The 26894-nt window shown below is 41.9% G+C and overlaps 1 protein-coding gene across 1 annotated transcript; it reads left to right on the forward strand.

Moving 5' to 3' along the window:
- Positions 1-8714: 8714 nt before the first annotated feature.
- On the forward strand, positions 8715-26691 carry LOC105751114 (homeobox protein CDX-4-like). Its single transcript, XM_031944742.1, has 3 exons — positions 8715-9219; positions 19425-19567; positions 26551-26691. Exons 1-3 carry the CDS (start codon positions 8796-8798, stop codon positions 26689-26691), a joined length of 708 nt encoding a protein of 235 aa, XP_031800602.1. The 5' UTR covers positions 8715-8795.
- The last annotated feature ends 203 nt before the right edge of the window (positions 26692-26894 follow it).

Below are 26894 nucleotides of genomic sequence, written 5' to 3' on the forward strand. Positions count from 1 at the left end.
AGGAATGGGGACAACAGAAGCAAAATATTATAAATCCTCTCAAAATTATCTAGGAAATATAATGAGGTTGTAATAGCTAGTCATGGTTTACAAGAGTGTCAACTGCAGATGCAGAATATTATATATATATATATATATATATATATTTCATATATATGGTTTCAAAATTACCTAGGAAACATAATGGAATTGCAATAGCATTTAATGGATTATCTAGGAAACATAATGGGATTCCAGTAGCTGTTACTAGTTTTCAATATATATATTGATGTTGCCCTAGCTAGTATTGATTTGCAGGAGTGGGGATTACAAGTACAGAATATTATTTACATTCTCTCAAAATTATCTATAAAATAGATAATAGATAATGCAATAGCTAATATTCATTTTCAGGAGTGGGGACGATCCTGCAGAATATTATATACACTCTCAAGATTATCTAGGAAATATAAAGGAGTTGCAATAGTGTCATTGGTTTTCGGGTAAGTGGATTCCAGGTGTAGAATAGCTCTCAGATGAAGTCCCAGGATGGGTCTGTTTCCCTCAATTTTTGTTCTTTGATGGGAATTTCAGGAAACTACTGAGGTCTAATAAAAAAAAATCAATCAATGATTTTTGTAGAAAAAACCAGAAGCCTATTAGTTTATTTTTTTTTAAGCCTATTAGTTTAATAGAGAGATGGATGTGGACTTGGAATCAGGAAGAACCTGGGTTCAAATTTTGCCTCTGATATCAGCTCTGTGATCCTAGATGAGTGGCTTAAATTCTTCAGCCTCAGTTTCTTCACCTGTAAAATAGGGGCAATAATAAGAAAATCTGAGAAGAATGTATATTAAATGCTATGAAAATCTTATCATGCTCAATGAGATTCTAGAGTTGGCCCAACACAGTTTCTTCACAGAGGCCTTGGAAGGGAGATTTTGTTGTTGTTCATTCATTTCAATCATACCCTACTCTTTGTGACCCTATTTGGGTTACATTCTGGGCAAAGATACTGGAGTGGTTTGCCATTTCTTTCTCCAGCTCATTTTTACAGTTGAGGAAACCGAAGCAAAGAGCTTAAGTGATTCATCCAGGCTCACTCAGCTAGTCTGTGTCTGAGGCCACATCTGAATTGAGGAGAGGGAGTCTTCCTAACTCCAGGCCCTGCATTTGATTCCCTTTGCCACCTAGCTGGTCTGAGAAGGAGATAGTTCAGGCATAATCATTGGTCCATTTTACAGTTGTGAAGCCTGAGATTTCGAGAGATGACACTGGCCTAAGTCACACAATGAGTACTTACGTGTCTGATAAGTGTGTTATAGGTCCTATTCTTTGTGTGACACATAAGCATTGTGGATAGTGGTTGGGAGAAGAAACCTGGGCTGGACTGGGGCCAATCAAGACCACTCTGGCCCTGAGGATAATGCCAAATCTAAATGGATTAAGTCCCCTGGGTCCTGGGCTCTGGAGGGCCTGAGGCTGCACGGAAGGAGGAATGACAAGGCAATTGGGAGCAGGGAGGGTTGCCAGGGGAAGCACTTATTAGCTGTGGGAGCCTCGAGAAGAGATGCTTCCCCACTCTGTCTTAATTCTTTTATCTGAAAAGTAGAAATGATAATAAGACTTTTACTCTCTACCTCAAGAATGGGCTTCTGGGGTAATGGGCTATGTGTATACATATGTGTGTGTATGGGGCCATATGTGTGTTGGTGTGGGTCTATATGTATATGTTTTGTGCTTCAGCTTGTATGTATATGTGTGTATGTGTATACACATGTATATGTTTGTGTGTACATATGTCTTTGTGGGTACCTGTGCGTGTCTCTGTGTCTGTGGTATGGTCATGTATGCATGTATATGTATGTGTGTATGTTTGTGCATGTGTCGTGTATTGTATGTATGTGTGTGTCTGTATATATGGGTGTGTATGGGGTGTGTTTCTATTGTATATACTGTGTCTGCGTGTAAGTATATTTTGTTTGTGTATATGTGTATGCGTGTTTATGTGTGTATGTCCACTGTGTATGTATTTGTGTACATTTATATACTGTGTTTGTGTATGTGTATCATGTATTTGTGTGCATTGTATTGTGTAGATTTATGTGTGTGTCCTCTGTGCTTGTGTGTTCACTCTGTATGTGTGTATGGGTGTTTGTGGGTATACGTGTTTGCATATGCGTGTATTGTAAATGTTTTTGTGTATTGTGTATATAAGTGTATATGTGTTTGTATGTGTGTATGTGTGTATGCTGTATATGTGTTTGTGTGTGTATATATATATATTTAGGTGTATGTATGCATGTACTTTGTATGTGTTTGTGTGTTTACTGTGGGTGTATATATGTGTATGTGTTTATGTATGTATGTATTTACATGTGTCTTTGTGTGTATCATGTTTGTGTATATGTATATGGGTCTAGGTGTGTGTTTGTGTTTCTATGTGTATATGCATGTGTTTGTGTGTACTATATATATGTATTGTGTATGTGTTTGTGTTTGTATAAGTGTATTGTATGTTTGTGTATATGTGTTTAGGAATATGTGTGTGTTTATATGTGTATTATATGTGCATTGTGGCCTTGCATGTATGTGCATGTGTCTACACGTGAGTTTGTGTGTAGCGTGTATTTTTGTGTGTGTATTTGGCATGAGTTTGTACTGTGAGTGTGTATATACTATGTAGGTGTTTTTGTATGTGTGTGTGTATTTTGTGTTTGTGTATGTATATCGTGTGTGTTTTTATACACGTGCATTGCTCATGTGTGTGCACTATGCATGTTTTTATATGTATACTGTGTGGTGGGTGTGTGTGTGTGTGTATGAAAAGTGCTTAGTAAAGCTGAGGGCTTGCTGCTGGGTAGTAATCCTCCATGTGTGAAAACTATTTTGGGAACACTAAGAGTTAATGCCCTTCTTGGGGCCACAGATAGGCTTAATGGCACCTGGCCAGGAGGTGAGCCTGAATCTGCCTGAAAAGTTGATGGATGACGGGTTTGTTGTCTCTCCCACCTCCTGTCCCAGCACAATCCTTGTTCTTGCTTATGTACATGCAGAACATATTGTTCCCCACTTAGCTTTCTAGCTTTTTCTCTGAGTCTGCTTTCGTTTGTCTCTCCCTCTTCATATTTATGTCATCTCTCTCTCTTTTATCGCTATCTGTATGTAGAGCTATATGCTCACGTTTGTTCATGTGTATATGTACATATACATATACACATGCAAAACACCTATATGTGTATACGTGTATATATAGTGTGTGTGCATCTGTCCCGTTATTTTGGAGTGCCTCATAATTGGCGTCTATATCCTCCTGGCAACCCAGAGCAAAGGAGAAAAGGCCACCCCTCCTCTTGACCTAAGGATCATGACGTGAGCCTAATAAGGAGTTGGCATGAAGGCCAGCAACTCAGGATTGGGGTTCTCCTGGGAGATTGACAAGTCCCAGAGAAAATGAGTGATTTGGACCAGCTGATGCTTCCTTCCTGGCCACTTGCTTCTAACTCCAAGGAGACTATAAAAGGAGCAGTTGACAAAGTGGGAGTCAACCTCCTCTCACTCCTACTGGAGTAAGATTACACCCTCTTCAAACTTGGTAGGACAATCCTGCTTCATATCCCAGTCAAGCATCCTTTCTTTTCTACCTCCATGAATGGATTCAACTTTTTTGGTGAGTGTGCTGAACAGTTATTTAACCAAAGCCAGAGTGGACTTTGTCATCTAGTCTCGGGCAGTATAGTAGAAGGCTTAGCAGTGACCACCACACTACCCATCAGAGATACCGGAATTCGGTAACCGATGCGATGAGGTCGGCAAAATGAGGATAGTATAATCAATAATGAAAACAACATAAACAGAACTAAACATCATGCAGTTAGAAAGAAAGCGAGCTTGGCCCTAGAGAAGAACTGAGACCTTCCTCCTTTCTTTACTAAAGTTGGAGACTACAGCTATGTAACATTATATGTCAGACGCTGGTGGCAAGTCTTTTTTTGGACATCGTTACCAGGGATGGCTGGGGGGATGGGAGGAGTAAGATAATCTTAGAAATGAAAGCAATGTTAAAACAAAAAAGAGGGGGTAGAGGAACAAAGCATTTACTAAGCACCTACTATGTACTAATTTGTGTCTGGGGCAAGATTTGAAAATAGTGCTCGACTCTAACACTGTGCCACCAAGAGAGTTGTACAGTTTTTTTTTTTTTTTTAAATCTGCAACAGTGAATTTCCCCACACCTAGGCCACCAGTTGAACTTGTAAATTCCTCTGATTGTGAGCTGAAGCTGGGTTTTATTTCTCTTTACTCTAAGTTCCCTTCCAGCTCTAACTACTTTGATCCTTCTGTGAACAGAACAGCTCCAGAGCAGAAAGAAAATTAGCCAAGAGAGTCAAAAGAAAAGGTATGTTTGGGGATGGGTGGGGCAAGGGAATCCTAATACTAGGGCACCAGAAATTGAAGCGTCTAGTATAAACATTTAGAAGCCGTCTCTCTCTTTTCCCTTACTTGCCACTCAGACACCTCAACCAACAGTGCCCATCAGCCTAAGTAGAATGGTATTGTGAACTTGGACCAGCTAGCTCAATTGTTTCATCTGTAAAATGGGGATAAATACTGGGGGAGGGGCTGCCTTGCTTCACAGGGTGTTTGTAAGGGAGAAAGCTGTGTGTAAGCTTTGTTCTTACTAAGTTACAAAGACTACTAGGGCCAAAACAGGGGTTGGGAGTCAATTTTCCAGTGATAGAAGATTTAGTTCTGCTGGCTCCCAAATTCATACTTTCTACCCAGTGAGGAGAAAATACATTTTTGCTTCATTCATTTGTTGCTTAAAAATCTCAGAGAGGGCCTTGCCCCAAGATCACAGGTTGACTGTGTTTGCACCACATATACGCGTGTGTGCGCGCACACATACACACACACACACACACACACACACACACATACACGCACACACACACCATCTTCTGCCACAGGCTAGATACTAGGGAGAAGAGGAGGTCAGGAGGGAAGGAAGGATAATGGGGAGAAGGGGAGGAGGGTGGTATTAATTAGACCAGAAGACTAAATCATAGCTCATAAAGAATCATATGAATATATTTGGTCTGAGTTCCACTCCCACTGGGACTACTCACTCACTCAACAAAGATAAGCTGCTACCTAATCAGAAAGATTTCTATCGCAAGCTGTATGGAAGTCTGAGCAAGTTTCCTCCCAGCTCTGACAACCAGTGTTCAAGAGGACCCTCCCAGCTCTGCCCATTTATAAGGCAAGGACCCTTTTAGCTCCAGCATTGGGTGTTCTAAGGGCTTTCTCAGCACTGGCATTATATGGATCGGGGACCCTCCCAGCTTTGCCCGCCTTTATCCCAAGGTCCGTACCGTATCTGGCATTCATTCTATGTCTCTGGACCCTTTTTGCTCTGGCATTGGGAATTCAAAGGTGCCTTCTTGCTAGCTTTGACATTTTATGATCTAAGGACCCTCCCAGCTCTGGCATTCTCTGTTCTAAAGTCCCTCCCAGCTGTAACATTCGATAATCTAGGGACCCTCCCAGCTCTGACATTCAGTGTTCCAAGGTCCCTTCCAGCTCTGACATTCTGTGTTCTCAGGTCTCTTTCAGCTCTAGCATTCTGAATCACAGAGGCCCTGAATTCAGGCAGGAGTTTGGTCCGCTTGGCAGCAGCATCCTGGATCAGGGAGCAGGTGAGCAACCCCCTTTTCACCCCACCAGAGGTAGCTCTTGGAAGAACAGCATTCCCTCCCTCCCAGATCTTTTCTTCCTCTTCCTCCCTCAATGCCCAGAGGGCCAAAGAAGCCCCCAGCAGCTTCCAAGGTACCTCACTCCAGCTGGTGCTGCTGGACCTGTGGGCTCACCTTCAGTATCTGACTGGAAGACCATTCCCAAAGTCCTTAGACAAAAACAGTTCTCTCCTAAGTGTCCCCAAAGGCAAAGCGGCAGTGCCTTCAGGAGGGAGCCCCCCAGAGAAGGTATAGCCTATTTCCTTGGGTCTCCTGCCCATCCACACCCCATTTCCACTCCCCAAGCCCACATCCAACAGGGAATACAATACAAAGAGAGAGAAGTGGTACCTAGTTGTGGGCCAAAGCTTGAGCAAAGCTATCTAGACCTTAGTAGGACGCAGAGTCTGCAGATGAGAGTTCACTGTCCAATGAAGCAGGTCAGCAGCAGGATAAAGAGTCCACTGAGAAGCACTTGGTTAGAGAGATGTGCTGTCCTCCTGGCTCAGCTGATTTGGGATGGCTGGGTGGGGGAATAGAGACTCATAGCAAGTCTGAGCTTGAAGGAATGTTTCCATAGAAAATGTCAGAACAGGAGACCTTGAAGGTCATTCTAGTCCAATTCCCTCATTTTACAGCTGGGGAAACTGAGAAATTTTTGACTTACTCATGTTCAAAATGGGAACACAGGCCCTCTAACTCTCAAACTGCTTCTGTCTCTCCCCCAGTGCTTCTGCCTCTTTTCATTTCTCAGGCACTCACTGGAGCAGCCGGCTCCTGCCCCTGAGCTCTGAATGAGAACTCCCCACTGAATGACTTCCTCTCCTTATTTTATTTTTGATTTCTTTATTATTTTGGAGGCTGGGTCCCCTTAGTTCTCCTAGGTTAGAAATGTAACAATCACAGCTGACGGTGCCAGTGATCCCCATATGAATTCTACTTAGGCAGCAAAAGCACTTCACCAGCCTCAGTCTGTTGGCATCCTTTTGGCACCAAGCCCACCGAAAAGACTGCCTTTCTGCTGCCCACCCTTGACTGCCCATGGAAAAATATCACATGATCCTCCATGACTGGAATAGACTCCTTTCTTTCCTCTCTGTAATGAGAAAAAACTAAGTCCTTTCTTCATGCCTCCACTCAAGTTGTTGCCTTCTCCAGGAAGTCTTTCTTTGAAGCCATCCCTGAAAAACCTCTCTTTCCTGGAAGTCTTCATGATTCCCTTGCTGTCCTCACAATCTACTACCAGCTGGTCTTTATGTAGGGTTTTGAAGTTTACTGGGCATCTTACATGGATAATCTGGTTTGTGTCTGGTTTGGGTACGCATCCTTGACCCTCCTCCATCTTTATCACCCATACTCCCTCTCTCAGCCCCAACAGACAAAACCCTCAGAAAGCAGAGATGTATTCATTTTTTTAATGTCAGTTTTTCTTTTTAGATTTAGTTAGATTTTTTTTTTTAACAGTCATTGCCAAATTCAAATGTTCAAGCACAGGGAGAAAAGAAAAAGAGCATATGAAACATATGAAACTGAACTTTGGTTACATGAAGCTTTTAATAATTCACAAAATTAATTTATAAGGAAACTTAAATAAGTTAGTTAAAAACTCTCTGTTTTATCCCTTCACCGTCTTCTGGTCTATTTCTTATAAATTTTTGTTCTATTGATGTATTTTTTCCTTTTTTTTTTTTTTTTTTTTTGCATCTGTGTTATTTTCTGCTATCTCCCCATTCCCTCTGCTCAGTCATTGCTATTTTTCATCTTTGTATTCCTGGCATGAAGTACAGAAACAGAAGAACAGTTGAATAAATTGTGATATGTTATACTGTAAAAAATTATGAATATTAATAATTCAGAGAAATTTGGAAAGAATTATATGAATTGATGCACAGAAACGTATGCAGAACTATGAGTAATTTACTCAATGAATGTACATTATTTTGTATGTATTTTGTATTAACTTATATGTATACATTCATTGGAGACATGGATTAATTCATGGGCCTCCTCCTCCTCCTCTTCCTCCTTCTCCTTTCGGCATACAGTAGGACTCAATAAATGTTTTCTGAGTCGATTAGGAAGAAAGGCCTAGTTTGAGAAAGAAAACTGTGGGCTCTCTAATTACAAAAGGACTTAGACATTATCTGGTCCCAAAAGACGTCTAAGTGGCCGAAGTCAGTAAGACACCAGTTCAAATGCAGCTTCGGGTATTTACTTGTTTAAACAACAAGTTACTTAACTTCTATGTGCCTCAGTTTCCTCCTTTGTAAAGTAGGCATAATAATATTAGTGCCTGTTTCTCAGGTTGTCGAAGGGATAAAATGAGATAATATTTAGAGGAGTTTTGCCGATTTAAAAATACTACATAAATGCTAGCTATGATTATTACCAATGTCCTTATTTTAGAGAAGTGAAAGGGGACCTGCTTTTCCCAAGGGCACCCAAGGGTCAGAGACAAGATGTGATCTAGGTATTTTATCTCTGTCTCTGTGTCTCTGTCTTTTAGTTTCTCTCTATGTCTCTGTGTCTCTGTCTCTCTCTCATTCCTTCTCTCTCTCTCTGTCTGTCTCTCTCTCAAATTATGGTTAATTGACTTGTCCAGTGTCACACAGCTAGTAAATATCAAGTATCTGAGGTTAGATTTGAATTTGGTTCCTTCTGATTCCTGGTCCTTTATTTCAGATACCCATCAGATACCCATCCTGACTCAAGCTTCTGGGGTACAGGTCCCTTTGGTGGAGCCAATTGTTTCTTTCAGTCCAGGTCACCTTTTCAATCCACCAGGAACCTGATAAAAACCAATCAGCTTCCTTCTTAAATAAAGCCTCTCCATCTTGGAAGAAGAAGAAGATCTGCCTGCCCCTAACCAAAATAGACAGTTTTTGATTGAGTGCAAATACATTATTTATGTTACTTTTGACTTCAGAGAGAACTAGAGTCCAAGGTATTACAGGTAGCACGGGACCTGAGTAATCAAGCTTTATTTTTAGGGCCATCTGCATCAAGAAGCTGGAGGAGAAAGAAAACAAGATCGAATAGGCCCAGGGGGATGGCCTAACCAGATTTCTGAGAACCAAGTCCATGAGTTATCTTCACAAAGAGCACTTGAAGATGTATCCGGGTTCCTTTCGGTACAACAGCCACAGTGGAGGCAGTCGAGGCCCCTATAGCCATCTACAGAACTCCAACTTTGGGCCGGGCCCAGCTTATGCATACTATATGGGATACCATCAAGTGACCAACCTGGATGGCCACAGGCAGTGGTTTGGGAACTGGGGGTCTCCCTATGCCCCTCCAAAGATGGATTGGATGTCCTCGGGTGAAGGCCCCTCGGATTACGTGAGGAAATCCCCATCCAGCAAGATTCCCTACAGCTCCCCTGACTCCAACAACCTGCTCCTTCCCAAGACCCCCGGAGACTATTCTCCCAAAGACATGGAGCCCCACTCCTGCAGCAATGGCCACCATACCTATGCTTGGATGCAAAAAACCATGGGATACACAGGTAAGAGCTAAATAACCTTTGCCCTCCTTGTCACCCAACTCACTTAAGCTCATAGTTTCAAAGGCTCCTTCCAACCCCATTATTTTACAGAAGAAGAAAAAAATAAAGATGTATAGGAGAGGAGGAAGAAGTATATCCTTGTATCAATTCCTGAGATCTTTCCCATATCTAAAATACAAAATGTGATTCAGATCCTGTGAATTTAGAAAAATCCCGAATTCACGTAACATTTCTATCAGGAAGGGACCTCAAAGGTCATTGAGTCCAGCTCCCTCATTTTATAGAGGAGAAAACTGAGGCCTAGAGAAACCAAGTGACTTGCCAGGTAGTAATTAGCAAAGCAGGATTGGAGCCCAGGTCTTTGGATTCTTTCCCCTCCGCAGGAGATGAGGGAATAATCATAAGATCAGGGAATTTTGGCCTTCACACAAACCTCCCCCCAATCTAGATAGTTTAAAATGTTGAACTTATCCTTTGCCCTTCACAAGTAAGAGGAGGAGCAAGGGGTCTAGATGAGGCGGAAAAAAGTTACAATACCTTTCCTTACTTGTACAAATTAGTTTCTGTCTGTGGCTATAAGCAGGCTTTTTCTTCAATGCAGGAGAACAGTCTGTCATCCTTTCCCTACTCACCCCTCTCAAGTTTCTATCTTCTTTTGGCCTAGCATTAAATGTACCTTGTGGCCTGGTAGAGTGGGGTGGGGGGAAGGAGAGGAGGAGGGCTGCAAAGTTAGCTAGTGGCATGGATCAGATTATCCTGATACTGGGAGAGAGAGCCGAAAAAGAGCAAGAAAAGTGGAGGAGAGAGCAGAGCTGGGCAGAATTTTGGAGACCGTTAAATCTGAATCCTATGATTTTACTTCTTTTTTTTTTTTTTCTTTTTAGTGATAGTAAAGAAATTCTTTCTTACCCATCCTCCCTCCACCAAAAAAATAAAAAGAAAAAACCAAAGCAAATCCTTTCTCTGGAACAGAACACCAAATGTAAAAAATGGAGGAAACGATATCAATTGTTTCCTTTAGGAAGCCACAGCCAGACTCATAGAGCAGGAAGAACACGTGTACCGAAACCTTGTCCCATTCCCTTTTTGTCCATAGGATGAGACCAGTCCAATCGCATAGCTAACGATGGGCAGACAGTACACTAGGGTCCAGATCTCAAGTCTCAAACAAGACTCCTCTTTTACATTTCCAAGTTTCCTTAAAAGCTCTGAAAAACATCCTATTGTCATGCAAAAATCCTTCTTCTGAGCAGAGAAGGTGCTGGTCTTACTAGGATACTTTGTAACTTTGAGGTCCAGCCCTGTGTCTAGGATTTGTATTTCCAAAGCATGAAGGGGAAAGAGAAAGGCAGAAGGGAGGTGGTCCCCTTCATGTCTGCAGAGAAAAACTCCTTTGCAGTTTAGCCAGTAATTTTCAAGAGTTTCTCTGCTCAGGAGGGCCCGCACCTCAACTCCAACCTTTCCCTCCCTTACCCCCCCAAACCAACCACATGATTGAATCTCTTGGAAACTGGCATGGAGACACTGCAGTCTCCTCCCTCTCAATGAGGAGATCTTAAAGGAAGAAGCTTAACGACACATCACAACACACTGACTATCCTCATATGAGATCCGACAGCTATTCAGAGTTCTAAGAGCATTCCTTTACCGTGTACCAGAAGGAAAGCTCAGGAACTATGTAGGACCAGGGAAAACCCCAGAGCAGAGACACCTAATATTTCCTTAATGTTTTCTACTCCATCATTGATCCGATCTTTTTCTTTTCTGATCTTTCTAAGGAACAAGTCAGAGCTAATCATGATCATGCCCCAGTGCCCCCAAGCATGTCTCCAGATTTCCAAGTTACCGCTTCTTTTCTACCTTAGTGGAGGCAGTTTCCACTGTGGGAGGTCTCAAAGCTAATGAAATCCCAGGTCTGTTCCAAACAAGTTTCTAACCGTAAGAGTTACCAGTATTCTCCCTTTAAAAAGGAGAAAATTGAGGCTCAAAGGGAGTCATCACACAAAACACATAGCAAGGAAATAGTGGGGCCGGCACTGTGATCCAAATCTTTCCGTTCTAAGCCTGGTGCTCTACCTGGTACACCAGGTTTCTTTTCTTCTCTGTGATCTGGGGAGGGAGGCACCCGACTAGCTGGGTGGCGTTCGCTGTCTCAGTAGATGGATGAACTTAAATAGACAGCCATCATTGGGGTTATTGAAGAAACTCTGGAGGGTATCCTAGAAAGAGAAAGGTTAGAAATGGAAGTAAGGGGAGCAATTATTTCTTTGCCCTGAATTCCTAGAAAGCTCGGTCTCTGCACTTGCTTTTGATAAAGTTGAAATGATAATACCCAGTCGTGGGACTACAGCTCTTGATGCTTACTTACGTACTTGGTGCTTTCTTCCCATCGAATGGACAGAGCCAGGATTATTGTTCTCATTTTCCAGATGAAGAAACCAAAGCTAGGAAGTTTCCAAAGCGGGACTGGTCCCCAAGTCTCTTGACTTCAAGTCCTCACTACACCAAGAATACAAAGCTAATTGACTCGTTTTTAGGACTGAACTCATGCCCTTGTTCTCCCAGGCTCAAGGTTCTAACCATCTGAGATAAATGGCTCCGACGACCTCAGATGATAGCCTTGCGCAGTCAGTAGACCAGATTTCTAGAAAAATCTGAGAATCCAGGCTCTGTCTTCTGCCCTGCACCAAAGGGGTAAGAGAGAGTCCTCTGGATTTTCTCTGTACTCAACAGTATTGTACATAGAAAAAAGATCCAAGGACAGAATTAAGAGAACGTAAAAACCTTAGAGCATCCTTTCAATCAACCAAGCAACAAGCATTCATTAAGCACTTACTGTGTACCTTGACTTGTGTCAGTCCTCAGGGATAAAAGTACGAGGAACGCAACAACTTTGATTCTGGTGAAGCTTGTATTCTGTACATAGACATACAATCCGAAAAAAAAATGCAAGGCAGTTAGGGAAGGGAGGGAAAGAGGAAGGCCACTGGCAACTGAGGGGATAAGGAAAGTCTTCACGAAGATGGAGTTTGCACTATGTCTTCCAAGAAGAAATCTGTTCAGGGTCAACACAGCTAGTAAGTAGATGAGGCAAGATTTGAGCTTATGAAAATGAGTCTTCCCAATTCCAAGTCCAGTGCTCTATCCATTGAGAACCAGCTAGCCGGAGTGACTCCGAAAGGTGGAAATATCTGAGGTCAGATGTTGGAGCTAGAAGAGAGAGACCTTAGGGATTTTCTTGTTCATGGCAGGGGGAAATGACTTGTCTAAGGTCACACGGTAGTATAGGTAGTATATCTCCAGAATTGGAACCAAATAGTGTGAGGGAAAGGGAGGAGGCACAGGGAATTCAAAAGGGGATGAGAAACCCAAGCTTCTGAAATACCTGGCCCTCCCTCCCTCCAGGCTGGGGATGGAACATTCAGTTTGCACCTGTGCTGGATTGCCTATGCCAAATCACTTTCACCACCTCCAGTAGGCTGTGCCCTTACAGGCAGTATCAAGTAAGGAGTGAAGCAATCAGCCAGCAACTTTGATCCTGCTAGACAGAAGCCCCAAGCACTCAGGCCCAAGAAATCCTTTCCTGGGTCTGAATTCCCAGAATGACTCATCTCCCCTGTTTTACTCCCTGGTCTGTGCAAGTGGACCCAGCTCAGTAAGAGTGTCAAGCGAAGGGTGACGGGAAAGGTGGACTGCTGACCTTAGGACCCTAGACTTAGATTCCGAAGGGACTCCTGAGGCCAGATGGTCCACCCCTTTCATTCTACAGAGAGGGAAACTGAGGCTCCAAGGAGGAAATGAGGTAGCCAAGGCCACACACAGGATCCTAACTGGAAAGCTGCAAGACACCTCAGAAGTCACAGAGTCTAACCCTCTCATTTAACATCAGAGGAAATTGAGGCTTAGGGTCACACAGTCATTTTCTTTCGCTAGGCCTCAGCTTCCTAAGATGTTAGTTGGGGGGAACTGGCCTGCCTGGCCTCTCGGGTTTCCTCCCGGGTCCGGCTCTCTAGTCCCCAGGGGCTCCTTCCAACCTTGTCAGTAACAAGGAGGCTGCCTGAGCGAGCATTCTCTCGAGCTTGGGTTTCGAGATCCTCTCTGTCCCGGGGGGCACCTAACTCTTTGAACACTTTTCTAGTCTGCCCCCAATGCGGTCTCCTTTGATGTTCCGTCCCTCACAAAGGGAAAACTGGCCTGCCACAAAGGGTGCGAATTTTCACAGCAAATAAAGCAGCCTGGTCTGACCTTAATTGTCCCCCCAAAGAAACTGCTGGAGGGCAGGGGAGGAGAGCATTGGGCTTTAAAGACTCTGGGAGTACTGCTTCAGACTTCAGACAGGGCTTCGGCCGGCCCTCTCTTGCCTCCTCCGTTCTCATCAAGCACCTAGCAGGCCAGAGAACCCGGAGAACTGGCAGCGGGAGGAAAAAGTGGGAAAGCTGGGGCGTTAAGCCCTAGCTCTGTGGGACGGAGCCCCTTCTTCCTCGGCAGTCTGGTGGGATGGTGAGGACACAGGATTGCAAGGCAAAGGACCCGCATTCTAATCCTGCTTCTGTGACTGCTGACTCGGGTCATCAGTTTAGCCGTCGGAAAAATGAAGGCATTGTAGTGAATCTCTTAAGATTCAGGAAGAGCTGGATTTGCATCCTTCCTCCTCCTATCTGTAAGCTGTAAGACTGTCCCTCCCTGGGCTTCACTTTCCGCTTTCTGACTATGAGGCTCTGAGTAGTAGATCTAGGGTTAGGTGAGTGAACAAGCCAACTTGGCTTAGTCCCATTTATAATTCTTAGAATCCTTTTTCAACGGGTAAAATCTGGCCCGAGGGCATCCGAGAATGGGATTGGGAAAAAGTTCTGCTAGCTGATTTCCTATATGCTTTTTTTTTAACATAGAACTAGGCTTCTCCAAAAGAGAGGAGAACGATGGGAAAGGATGATCTGGAAAGGCCCTGGCCCTGCCTGGAATGTTTACCACAGTACAAAGTTTAGGGAGTCGCTTTATGGTGATTTTTGTGAGAATAATAGTGGTCATTTTTGAAATGCCTAACATGTGATTGTTAGTATACGAAGCATTTTATAAATATGATCTCATTCTCTCCTCACGGTAACCCTGGGAGATTATTAGCATCCCCATCTTTACAATTGAAGAAACTGAGGCAGGGTTTCAGTGACTCGCTTAAGATCACCCAGCTAGAAAATTTCTGAGGTGGGATTTGAACTCGGGTATTCTAGACTCCTGGCTCAGTGCTCTAGTCACTGTACGATCTAACTGTCTTCAATGAATATTTTTTGCTTTTATATCATCTTCATTTCGAAATCTATCCCTACATAACCTCAAGGAAAAGAAAAACAAAGGGAAAAAAAGTTCAGCCAAAATCAACATCTTACTGTCATCTATTACATATCCATCACCCACCCACCTTTCTGAAGAAGAGAGAGACGAATTTGATCAGTTCTTCAGGGATCCACTTTTGAGATTCAGCATATGAGTCCATGAAGGAAAAGAGATACAATAGGCTTTTCTCATCACAACACCTTAACCAGGAGGGAGTCGGAAAGCAGCCCACGTGACCGGATGCCAAACAAGCATTGCGCATCTCCCAAAACAGACAAGCTTGTAAAGGAGCAGCTGGGGTCCCTGGAGCTTGGCGTTTCTAGCAGGATTTGTTCACTAGTCTGAATTGGATCTTTTTGGAGCTCAAGGGAAAATTGATCTGGGCTAGGCTGGGCCCATCGACCCTGAGACAAACAAATGACCCAGGGATTAGTAGCTGAGATGAGGTAATAATTAGGGGAGTTGGGGGAGGGATAAGGGAAAGTGAGCTCTCTACCTCTGTTCCACTAAAAAGACTTTTCTCTTTCCTTTGTCCTTCTCTCACTCCCTTTCCATTCCATCCCATGTTTGCCAGCAGAATGCCTCCTCCACCGTCCCCACTAGATCTGTGGCACTGATTTGTGCCTTTTCTCAACCTCATTCTTGACCTCTCTGCAGCATTTTCCCCAGAATCTCCTCATCTTCTCCTTGGAGATTTCTTTTCTCTAGGTTTTTGGGCATCATTCTCATTCTGATAGTTCTCCTGTCATACTGAATCTTCTTTCTAGGTCACACCCACAAACCATGAGTATCCCTCAAGGATCCATCCTGGGCCGTCTTCTTCCTTTATACTACTAGTTCATCTGGTGAGCTCATCAACTCCCATGGATTCAGTTATCTGTATGATAGAAGGATTAGTAGCCCTAACCTCTTTCCTAATCTCCAGACTCCCATCTCTAACTACCTGTTGGCCATTTTCAACTAGATCTTAAATTCATCATGTCCAATACTAAACTCATCATCTCTCCCTCCCCTAAGTCCTTCCCTTTTTCTAAATTTCCTATTGCTGTCCAGGGAACCATCATCCTCCCACACACCCAGGCTCCTGAATCCTCACTTTCTTACCCCTATATCCAGTCTGTCGCCCAAACCTGTACATCTAGAATATAACATCTTTTGTGTATCCCAGCTTCTTAAACTGTGGTTCGTGACCCCGTATGGGGGTCTCTGAACATGGGAGGGGTGACAAAATTATGATGTATCATTGATTCGTCTATCGATTTTATATCCCTATATACCAGAATCACATAAAAATTTCTCTGGTGAAAGGGGTTGAAAATGAAAAAAGTTTAACAAGCCCCGTCGTATATAAATCTTCTCTCTTCTGACTGTCATCATCCCGGTATAAGCCCTGACCTCTTTTAGAATATTGCAATCGCCCCTTGATGATTCAGCCTGCCACAAGTCTCTCCCCACTCCAATTCATTCTCCGCTTGGCTGTCAAATCGATCTTCCTAAAGAGCAGATCTGACTATGCCACCCACTCATATCAACCCTATTCAATAAACTTCAGTGGCTCCCTAGTGCCTTCAGGATCAAAAAGAAAATCCCCAGTTTGACTTTTAAACCCATTCTTTCCTGGGTCTTTCCAGTCTTTTTACACTTCTCCCCACCGTCCCTCCATACTCTCTGATCCAGAGACACTGACCTCCTTGCTGTCCATCCTAAAAGATACTCTATCTTTCAACTCTGGACATCTTCACTGGCTGCACCTCCTTTCCCGCCTTGCATGGAATGGTTTCCCTCTTGATCTCTGCCTCCCAGACTCCCCAGCTACTCCCCAGCTTCCTTGAAGTCCCAACCACAATTCCATCTTCTGCCAGAAGCCCTCCTCCTTAATTTTACTTCTGAGATTACTCCCAATTCATCTTGTTTCTACATAATGACTTAGTGGTTGTTTTCTCCATGATGCCATGAGCTTCTTGAGAGCAGGAACCGGTTTTCGCCTTTATGTGTATGCCTAGCCCTTAGCACAGGACCTATAACATCACACTAACAGTACTTAGTTAACAACACTAGCTGACCGAGGATCTTTTTTCCCCCTCTCTTCAGTGGAAAATGAGATCGCTCAGACAACGACTTGAATACCACACTGAGCATCAGACAATATGAGGTTCATTTTGTCATCCAACAAGGAAGCGGCATCTTAGATGATAACCCCTCTTCCTCCCCCCTCCAAAGGTTCATGGGATTAAGGACCCTTGAGATGGAGTGCAACCTTCTCATTTAATAGAGAAGGAAACTAAAGCCCTGAAAAGGGAAAAGTGACTCTAAAGAAGATTCTTAGCTCAGTGCTTGGGGGCAAGTGGAATGTCTCCAGCCCCAGTGAGTACCAGGAAAACTCACTAGTTGAATTTTGGGGAAAACATTGTGAATGCCCACAATGGCACTCACTACTCTTGTGAATACCCTTCTTAATGCCCACTCTGCATTCACTATTGCCAGTCTCTCCTAGTTCCCAGGTCCTCAGAGAAACCTCCGGTCACACTGTCTTTTGCAGTGCTTAAACCAATTTTTCCAAGCTTCCCTCCGTCTCAGGTCTTCAGAGATCTCTGGCCATCATTTCACAAGAACCACGGTTCAGATACACACAAGAGTGCTTGAGAACAGCCATGAGCAAGCTCAAGCTCTTTTATTCACATGTTCCCATCCTGCCCCTAGCTGACCTCCTGCTGACTCCTAGTGAACTCCTGATGAACAAAGAGGACCAACTTCCTCGTCCCCTCAGCTTAAATAGGGTCTATGAGATCATACGCACAGCCAATCAGAGAAGGAGACTATTCCCGTTAACTGATCTCAATGAGACCAGAGTTCCTGCCCACGAGGCGGTCCTGGTTTATCCACAGAAACTACTTCTGGGGGTCTCGGGCTATATTGCCTGTTTACTTCCTGATTGTAAAGTTCCTGACTCCTCTTCTGACCCTTACGAAACATCATAAATTCAAAAGTTCAGTTCAATAAATCTGTAGTCAATTGATACAGTGAGTAGAATATTGGACTTGAGATCAGCAGGATCTGAGTTCCAGTTCTGCCTCAGACACCCCTGTATGTGTGACCTTGGGCAAGTCACCTGTTTTTCCATCTGTAAAATGGACATAATGATAGTATCTGCTGCCTAGAATTGGCATCTAGATGACATTTCAGTGACTAGATTGCTGGGTTTGCAGTCAGGAAGACTCATCTTGCTGAGGCTTAGACACTTCCTAGCTGTGTGACCCTGCGCAAGTCTTTTAACCTCATTTGCCTCAGTTTCCCCATCTGTAAAATGAGCTGGAGAAGGCAATAGCAGACCGCTCCAGTATCTTTGTCAAGAAAACTCCGCATGGGGTCACAGAAAGTAAAACATGATTGAAACGACTCAACAGCATCTCCCAAAGTTGTGAGGATCAAATGAGGTGACATTTGTGAGATAAACCATAAAAGCTATTATATAGCAAGCATTTATAATGCTACTTATTGTTGTTATTATCATTAAGCTCCCACTGTGTTTGTGCCAGAAAAGACACAGAGTTTAGATAAGATGTAATTCCTTTCCTCCTTGAGGTCCAGTTCTAGGACGAATGGCCGATTTCCTGTAACACAAATATACACTCAGGTATGACTGTCTTTTGCCATAATCATCTCTTGCCCTGTTCAGAATGAAGGAAATGATAATTCCACCTCTTCAGCCTTGGTCAAGCCACATCCATGTTCCAGAATAATGTGTTCAGATACAGGTCTATTTTTGGAAGGACATTGGTTAGCTGAAGAGGAACCGGAGAACTAGGCATCAGCTGAAGGAAGGCACTGGGGAGTTGGAGAAGACTTGATTCGTCTGGCCCCAGAGGCCAAGCCTAGAAACAATGGTTGAAAATCTCAGTTGGGGTCAAAATAGAGGCAAGACAGCATGGAGTTTAAAGCAGGTGAACCTCATTTGAAAGCATAGCTCTGCCACTTGCTATGAAGGTGGCTTTTAGGCAACTGGTTTCACCACTCTGGGTCTCAGTTTTCTCATCTGTAAAAGGGTCAGGGAGCAAGTAGATTAGATCAGTGATGCCAAGTTCAAACAGAAATTAAGCCCCCTAGACATAAGGAGACTTGTGGATGCAAATTGACTTAGAAAACTCTGTGTGTGTGTGTGTGTGTGTGTGTGTACATATACATTATCTATGACTTATTGTATTTTAAAATTTGTTCTGTTAAATATTTCCCAATGACATGGAATCTGGTTCAGTCAGCACTAGGTAGGCCAGGAGGCCTCAAGTTTGACAAGTCTGGGCTAGATGATCCCTGGAGTACTTTCCAGCTCTACATTTTCTTATTTTATCACTCAAGCTGGCTAAAAGTGAGAAAGAGTGAACTTTCCATCCAGAACAGGCTGTCTTCTGATTTGAAATAGCTAAGATAGCTTACATCTGTATATACTCTCATTTGGTCCTCACAAGAATCCTGGGAGGGACATGCTATAATGATTACCATTTTATAAATGAGAAAACAGAAGCAGACAGAAGTCAAATGACTTGCTCAGAGTGTCTAAGAGAAGGGTCCAAGTGCAGCGCTCTATCCATTGTGCCCCCTAGAGGTTATAGGATGTTTCCACTCTGATAGAGATTAGCTTAGTCTCCTGCCTCTGCATATGACATCTCATAAATGAATGTAGGGGTCACAAAATTCTGATTTATTATAAATAAATGTTTGATTTGTATACCTATTTGATATACCTACATAACTGGGGTCATGGAAAAATTTCTCTGCAAAAAGGGATAGCGAGTGGAAAAAGTTGAAGAAGCCTGGCCTAACTATGTGGCAAATATTTCTTCATGCGCAAACCCGGCTGTGTCTTCTCTTTCAAACAGGGAAAACAAGGAAAGAGAAATACCGGGTGGTTTATACAGATCATCAGAGGCTGGAGCTAGAGAAGGAATTTTATTTTGCTAGATATATCTCCTCACCAAGACGGTTGGAACTGGCATCTTCTTTGAACCTTTCAGAGAGACAGGTAAGGAGAATGTACTAGGCCTCCAGGATTTGCCAAGTCTTGCTACCAGACACTTAGCGGAAGATTGAGGTAAGATATAGAGGTTAATAATAATGTCCAAGTCTGCCGTCTGGAATCAGGAAACCTATTTGCTACCTATGTAACTTTGGTTGTCCTGATCTATATCTGGAGACTGAGATGGCTCTGAAGGGGAAAGTGAGGCAGATGACTTTACACAACCCTCACTCTCTCAAATCGAATTCACTTGCATGTCATGGCATCACCTCCCTAATGTCATGATCCTCTTCGAGATTGAAGGACAAACAACAATAGACCAACTAGCTCATCTCTATGGGTCTTATTGGTAAAAATGGAGGGGGCATCAGAGGGCCCTTCTAGCTCTAGATGGAGGATTCCATATTCCTGGTTGAATAAGTAAGGACTGAAGGATGTTTTTTTTTTAAAAGTCTCCTTTCTTGAAGGAATTCATGGTGTATGTGGAAGGAAGGCTAAGATAACCTTTATAAATCTTTATTTCAATGTTTCTGTGGGAAAAATTTTTTTTGCCAAGAAAACCAAGTGTGCCATGAATGAAACTTGCCAATGTTAAAAGGTCCTAGAAAGGGAATCAAATTGTATTGTTTGTGCCGATCTCTTGCAGGTTATTTCATTTGCTTTGAGTTTACTAGGCTAGGGAAGTTAGAGTTGGAGGCCTATGCCATAGCAACTGGCTTTATCCAGCTCATGCCCTCCAGCAGCTATAGCCTTTCATGTCTGGGCTCTGGATCATGACTCAGTGTGGTTTACTCCTCGCCACTGAAAGCTCTGGAAGTAGGTAGAATACTGGTATCTCCAGAGCCTACCCAGTAGAACAGTATCAAGCACTTTGTAGGAGATTAATAAATGGTTGTTAATTGACTGATTGTGGAGACACCAGGAAGAAAGATGTGGGGTATTTCTAAAGGAGGGAGAACAGTGCAGTCATCTTTCTTTATAAGTAATTGCTATCAGCATGAATCCCTTTCAATTTCACCCTCCAGGGTTTCTTGTTTAACCACAGAGAGTTCTGAGAATTTTTCCCATTATCCCATATTAAAAAGGCCCAAGGTACCATTTGTGAACTAGCAAAGGCTTTGACATGGTGTAACAGAAATGTCCTGCTGGTACTGCCCACCACTGCCTTTTCTAAACTTCCAGTCCTTTCCTTAAGGTCAACTGGATGTATCACTATGCAGGCCTTGAGGGGGCCTCTAACTGAGATTCTTTGACCCCCCCCGGAAACACAACTTGAGTTTTTTTTTCCCTGTTTCTACCTATACACAGCGCAGCACAAAATGCACAGTCAAATCCAACTAGAGACTAGATACTGATCTTGGCCCATCTACCTAATGTGAGGTGTTTATTTCTTCTTTTATCGCCCTTCCTTTACATTAATTTATTGCAGAGAAAATGAGGGCTGAGGTCAGGAGAAGGTTGGAATTCGATTCTAAAGTTGGCTCCAGCCCCAAAAGGCTGGAACATTATGAAGTTCAAGCTGGACAGGACTTCAGGTTATAGAACATAAAATGGTATATAGCATGGAGAATCTTGGAGCATAAGATCTTAGAAAGGGAAAGAATTCAACACAACCATTACCAAAAATAGAGGATGCCACAGCTTGAAGGGTCATTAGAAATGAAAATGCTACAGCAAGAAGTGACCTAAAACCAGAATGTGAGAGTTGGGATCGTCTTGAGAACACAGAATGTTAAAGCAGGTGGGACTTGACAATACAAAATATTCTACAGAAAGAACATAGTACAGAGAATGTAAGATTTGAGAAGATTATACAATGTCAGAGCTAGAAGGGTCCTTAGAACATAAAATGTCAGAGTTAGGAGAGGCTTTAGAACAGGAAAAGTCATAGGTGGGAAGGGTCCCTGAAAACAAGCATGTCAAAGCTGGGAGAGGCATTAGAACATAGAATTTCTCTGAAAGGTCTTAGAACACAGAATTCAGAGCTTGCAAGAACACTATGACCAAGTAGGATTTATACCGGGAATGCAGGGCTGGTTCAATATTAGTAAAACTATTAGCATCATTGACTATATAAATAATCAAACTAACAAAAATCATATGGTTATCTCAATAGATGCAGAAAAAGCATTTGATAAAATCCAACACCCATTCCTATTAAAAATACTTGAGAGTATAGGAATAAATGGGCTTTTTCCTTAAAATGATCAGTAGCATCTATTTAAAACCATCAGCAAGCATCATATGTAACAGGGACGAACCATTTCCAATAAGATAAGGGGTGAAGCAAGGTTGCCCACTATCACCATTACTATTCAGTGTTGTATTAGAAATGTTAGCTTTGTCAATAAGAAGAAAAAGAGATTAAAGGAATTAGAGTAGACCATGAGGAAACCAAATTATCACTCTTTGCAGATGATATGATGGTATACTTAGAGAACCCTAGAGATCAACTAAAAAACTACTAAAAACAATTCACAACTTTAGCAAAGTGGCAGGATACAAAATAAGTCCACATAAATCATTAGCCTTTTTATACATCACCAACAAAGTCCAGCAGCAAGAGATACAAAAAGAAATTCCATTCAAAACAACGGTGAATAGTATAAAATATTTGGGAATCTCTCTGCCGAGGGAAAGTCAGGAACTATACAAACACAACTACAAAACACTTTCCACACAAATAAAATCAGACCTAATCAGTTGGGAAAATATCAAGTGCTCATGGGTAGGCCGAGTGTATATAATGAAAATAACAATACTACCTAAATTAATCTATTTATTTAGTGCCATACCAATCAAACTCCCAAGAAATTATTTTATAGATCTAGAAAAAATAGTAACAAAGTTCATCTGGAAGAACAAAAGGTCAAGAATTTCAAGGAAATTAATGAAAAAATGCTAATGAAGATGGCCTAGCTATGCCAGACCTAAAACTATATAATAAAGCAGCGGTCATCAAAACCATTTGGTACTGGCTAAGAAAGAGAGCAATTGATCAGAGGAATAGGTTAGGTTCACCGGACAAAATAGGCAATCACTATAGCAATCTATTGTTTGACAAACCCAAAAGACCTCAGCTTTTGGGATAAGAATTCACTATTTGACAAAAACTGCTGGGAAAATTAGAAACTAGTATGGAAGAAACTAGGGCTCAACCCATACCTAACATCACATACCAAGATAAGATCTAAATGGGTTCATGATTTAGATATAAAAAGTGATATTATAAGAAAATTAGAGGAACATAGGATACTTTACCTCTCAGCTCTGTGGAGAAGGAAAGAATTTGTGTCCAAAGAACTGAAACTGAAATTGAACACTTGATAGATAATTTTGATTATATTAAGTTAAAAACTTTTTATAGAAACAAAACTAATGCAGACAAGATTAGAAGGGAAGCAATAAATTGGGAAAACATTTTTACATTTAAGGGTTCTGATGAAGGCCTCATTTCTAAAATATATAGAGAATTGACTCAAATTTATAAGAATTCAAGCCATTCTGCAATTGATAAGTGGTCAAAGGTTATGAACAATTTTCTGATGAAGAAATTAAAATCACTTCCAATCATATGAAAAGATGCTCCAAATCATTATCGACCAGAGAAATGCACATCAAGACAACTCTGAGACGCCATTACACACCTCTCAGATTGGCTAAGATGACAAGAAAAGATAATGATGAATGTTGGAGGGGATGTGGGAAAACTGGGACATTGATATATTGTTGGTGGAACTGTGAACACATCCAGCCATTCTGGAGAGCAATTTGGAACTATTCTCAAAAAGCTATCAAACTTCGCATACTCTTTGATCCAGCAGTGTTTCTACTGGGCTTGTATCCCAGAGAGATCTTAAATGAGGGAAAGGGACCCACATGTGCAAAAATGTTTATGGCAGTCTGTAACGACCACGCTCGCACCCAGGACACCCCAGAATCAGCTGGAGTCAGGATAAGCAAAAGTCCTTAATCTTTATTCTCGGTTCCCAGACGCGGGATTGAACAGGATGGAAGCAGAATCTCTGCGACCACCTTCCCTCCTCTACCACGGAGAGTGTGTCTCTGGCTAACTTTACTCTACCCCCTAGTCCCTCCTACAATCCTCTCTACACCAATCATTGAAGCCAGCACGGATAGTAGAAAGGACCATTTTCCAAGCATATGCCCATAGAGTATGGTTCAATCAGAAGTTAGTCTCAAGCGCTTGGTAGTCCCATCTCAGTGCATAGTTCCAGCCCTCTACAGCAGCCCTTTTTGTAGTGGCAAGAAACTGGAAACTGAGAGGATGCCCATCAGTTAGAGAATGGCTAAATAAGTTATGGGTATATGAATGTTGTGGAATGTTATTGCTCTATAAGAAATGATCAGGAGGATGATTTTAGAGAGACTCACATGAAGTATAAGTGAAATACTATACTAAGTGAAATGAGCAGAACCAGAAGATCATTATACACGGCAACAACAAGATAATATGATGATCAATTCTGATGACTGTGACTCTTTCTAACAATGAAATGATTGATGCCATTTCCAATGATCTTGTGATGAAGAAATCCATCTACACCCAGAGAGAGAAACTGAATGTGGATCACAACATAACATTCTCACTCTTTCTGATGTTGTTCACTTGCATTTTTTTCTCACTCATTTTCTTTCCTTTTTGATCTGATTTTTCTTGTGCAACAAGAGAATTGTAAAAATATGTTTACACATATTGGATTTGACATATGTTTTAACATGTATAACATATTGGATTGTTTGCCCTCTAGGGAAGAGGGTGGGAAGAAGGAAGGGAAAATCTGAAACACAAGACTATGCAAAGGTCAATGTTGAAAAATTACACATGCATATGTTTTGAAAAATAAAAAGCTTTTTTAAAAAAAAAAGAATATAGACTATCAGAGATGAAAGGGAACTTAGAACATAGACTGCCAGATCTGTGAAAAGGCTTAAAACATAAACTATCAGAGCTTGGATGGTCCTTAGAATACAGATTATCAGAGCTGAGAAGAACCTTAGAACGGGATTTGGAGAGGAATCTTAGAATTTCAGATCTTTGAGGAGCCTTTGAACAGGAATTGGCAGAGCTGGGAAGAGTCCAAGAAGGTCAATTCAAAAATGATGTTAATTTCAAATTTCCAAAACATTGGAGCTTTCACAGATCTATTCCAGAGGCTTCATTTTCTTGTTGAGATAGTTGGTTTTCTTTTGTTTCATAGAGTTGTCTCTCCCAGAGAGCACTTAAAGGGATCAATGAGCCTTTCCCCCCCCCCAGTCCCCAAGATAGTGAATTCTAATAGCTAAAAGTTCCCTAAAAGTTTTTTTTTTAATTTTTACTTCATCAATCACTTCAAAATCACTTTAGATTTCAATCTATCCATTTATAAAAGAAGGAATACATTTGACATATTCCTGTTTCTTCCTCCCCAAAGGGATTGGAGATGGAGAGAGCACCTATCTTGCTGTTTTAGTCACAGTAGCTCCACAGTTGTGTGTATCTCTGGGGAAAGGAAGGAGAAAAGTGACTCTAGATGTCTGCCCCCTTAGTTTTGAGAGCCATCGCATCATATTGGCAACTCCTATTGAATTTACAATCCACTCAGACCTTTTCCATACACACTGCCATTTAATGATAATGCTGCTGTATCTTGACATTGTGAGGGTGATTTTTTTTTCTTCTTGACCCTATAAAATTGTCTTTTATTAGATTTAGTCTAAGTAATCTGTTACTGTCATCTAGTCTTCCTTACCCCTTCCAGAGTTTTTCCATAAGCTTGTCATCTATGGCTGTATCCAAGTTCAATAAAAATATCAAGGAGATCCCTAAAGTACATCTCTATGGACCTCTTTCTAAGGAAACCTTTGACACTAGCTATCCAACTACAGTTACCCCTTCCACATTGCGACTTTCCCAAGCATGCTTTCTGTATATCACAAATCAGCATCAAAAATCAAATGGGAATTTTGGGGGAGTTTTATGGAAGCCACTGATGACACACAAAGGTCAACAGATATTACAGAAAAGTTTTAGAGAGGACAGCTAGATGGTGCAGTGGAGAGAGGACCAGCCCTGAAGTCCGGAGGACCTGAGTTCAAATCTGATCTCAGACACTTAACACTTCATAGCTGTGTGACCCTGGGCAAGTCACTTAACCCCAACCCCAAAAGCAAAAAAAAAAAAAAAAAATTGGTTTAGAAACCCAGAAAAGCAGGAAACGTGTATAATATTTTATAAGATCAACATATTTTATCTTTCAATATCATAAGTATTTACAATTTCTTTTCTCTGGAGGGAGAAAAAAAGGGAGGGCCAAAAAATTTCACAAGGATTTTTCAGATCACTGGGTCACTATGCCCCAAGCCCCAAGATATGGAAGAGATAACTGTAGCTTTGAATCTGCCTAGATGAATAGAATAATTTCATCTTACACCTACATGAGAGACTGTCAAATTATGTGCTAAAATCAAGGTAAACTCTACTTCTACCATTTCCTTACCCTGTCCAAAACCTACAAACCCTTTCAAAAATAGAAATGAGATTAATCTGTAATAATTTGTTCTTCCTCTTTCATTTTACCATGTCATCTTCCAGACATTCATCCATTTACCATTTTTTATTAGTGGATTCTAGACTCTGTATGGTCTTGAACAAATTCCCCTCCTTGGCTTCAGTTTCCTCTTGTGTAAAATGAAAGGACTGGACTACATGTGAGCTGATGTTTCTCTCAATTATAAATCCTATGGTAGCCTACCTAGTAGGTGGTACAATATTATGTTTTCTTTCCTACTTTATTCCTGTATGTGTGTGAACAAATTTCTTCACCTCTTTGTGTCTTCAGCTATAAAATGGACAGGACAACCCTTGAAATACTTATCTCCCAATACCTTTGTTAAGGGTAAATGAGACATAAGCATCTTGTAAAAAGTGTTATGGATATGGAATATATTATCAGTATTATGATGATTCCTTTTTTTTTCTTTTATAGGTGAAGATTTGGTTCCAGAACCGCAGAGCCAAAGAGAAAAAACAAATGAATAAGAGATCCCTTTCTGCAGGCAGCAGCCAAGGCTCCTTAGCATGGGATTCAGGCCTGGCTGGCCCTGCTCAAGGGTTAGCCCTCATATGACTCCGTTCCTCCACCCCCAACCTGGACACTTCTCATCTATAAGGGCTTGCCTTGTAGTTACAGGAAGAGAGTGAGCTTTCAGTAAGGAGAAGGCAGGGGCTAAGTTATAGGGGAGAATCCCTCTCCATTCCCATTAATCCCACTTAAGCAGCTGATGGTACAGTGGACAGAGTACCGGGCCTGGAGTCAGGAAAACCCTACTT

The sequence above is a fragment of the Sarcophilus harrisii genome, chromosome X, assembly GCF_902635505.1.
Source record: "Sarcophilus harrisii chromosome X, mSarHar1.11, whole genome shotgun sequence".
Lineage (NCBI taxonomy): Eukaryota > Metazoa > Chordata > Mammalia > Dasyuromorphia > Dasyuridae > Sarcophilus > Sarcophilus harrisii.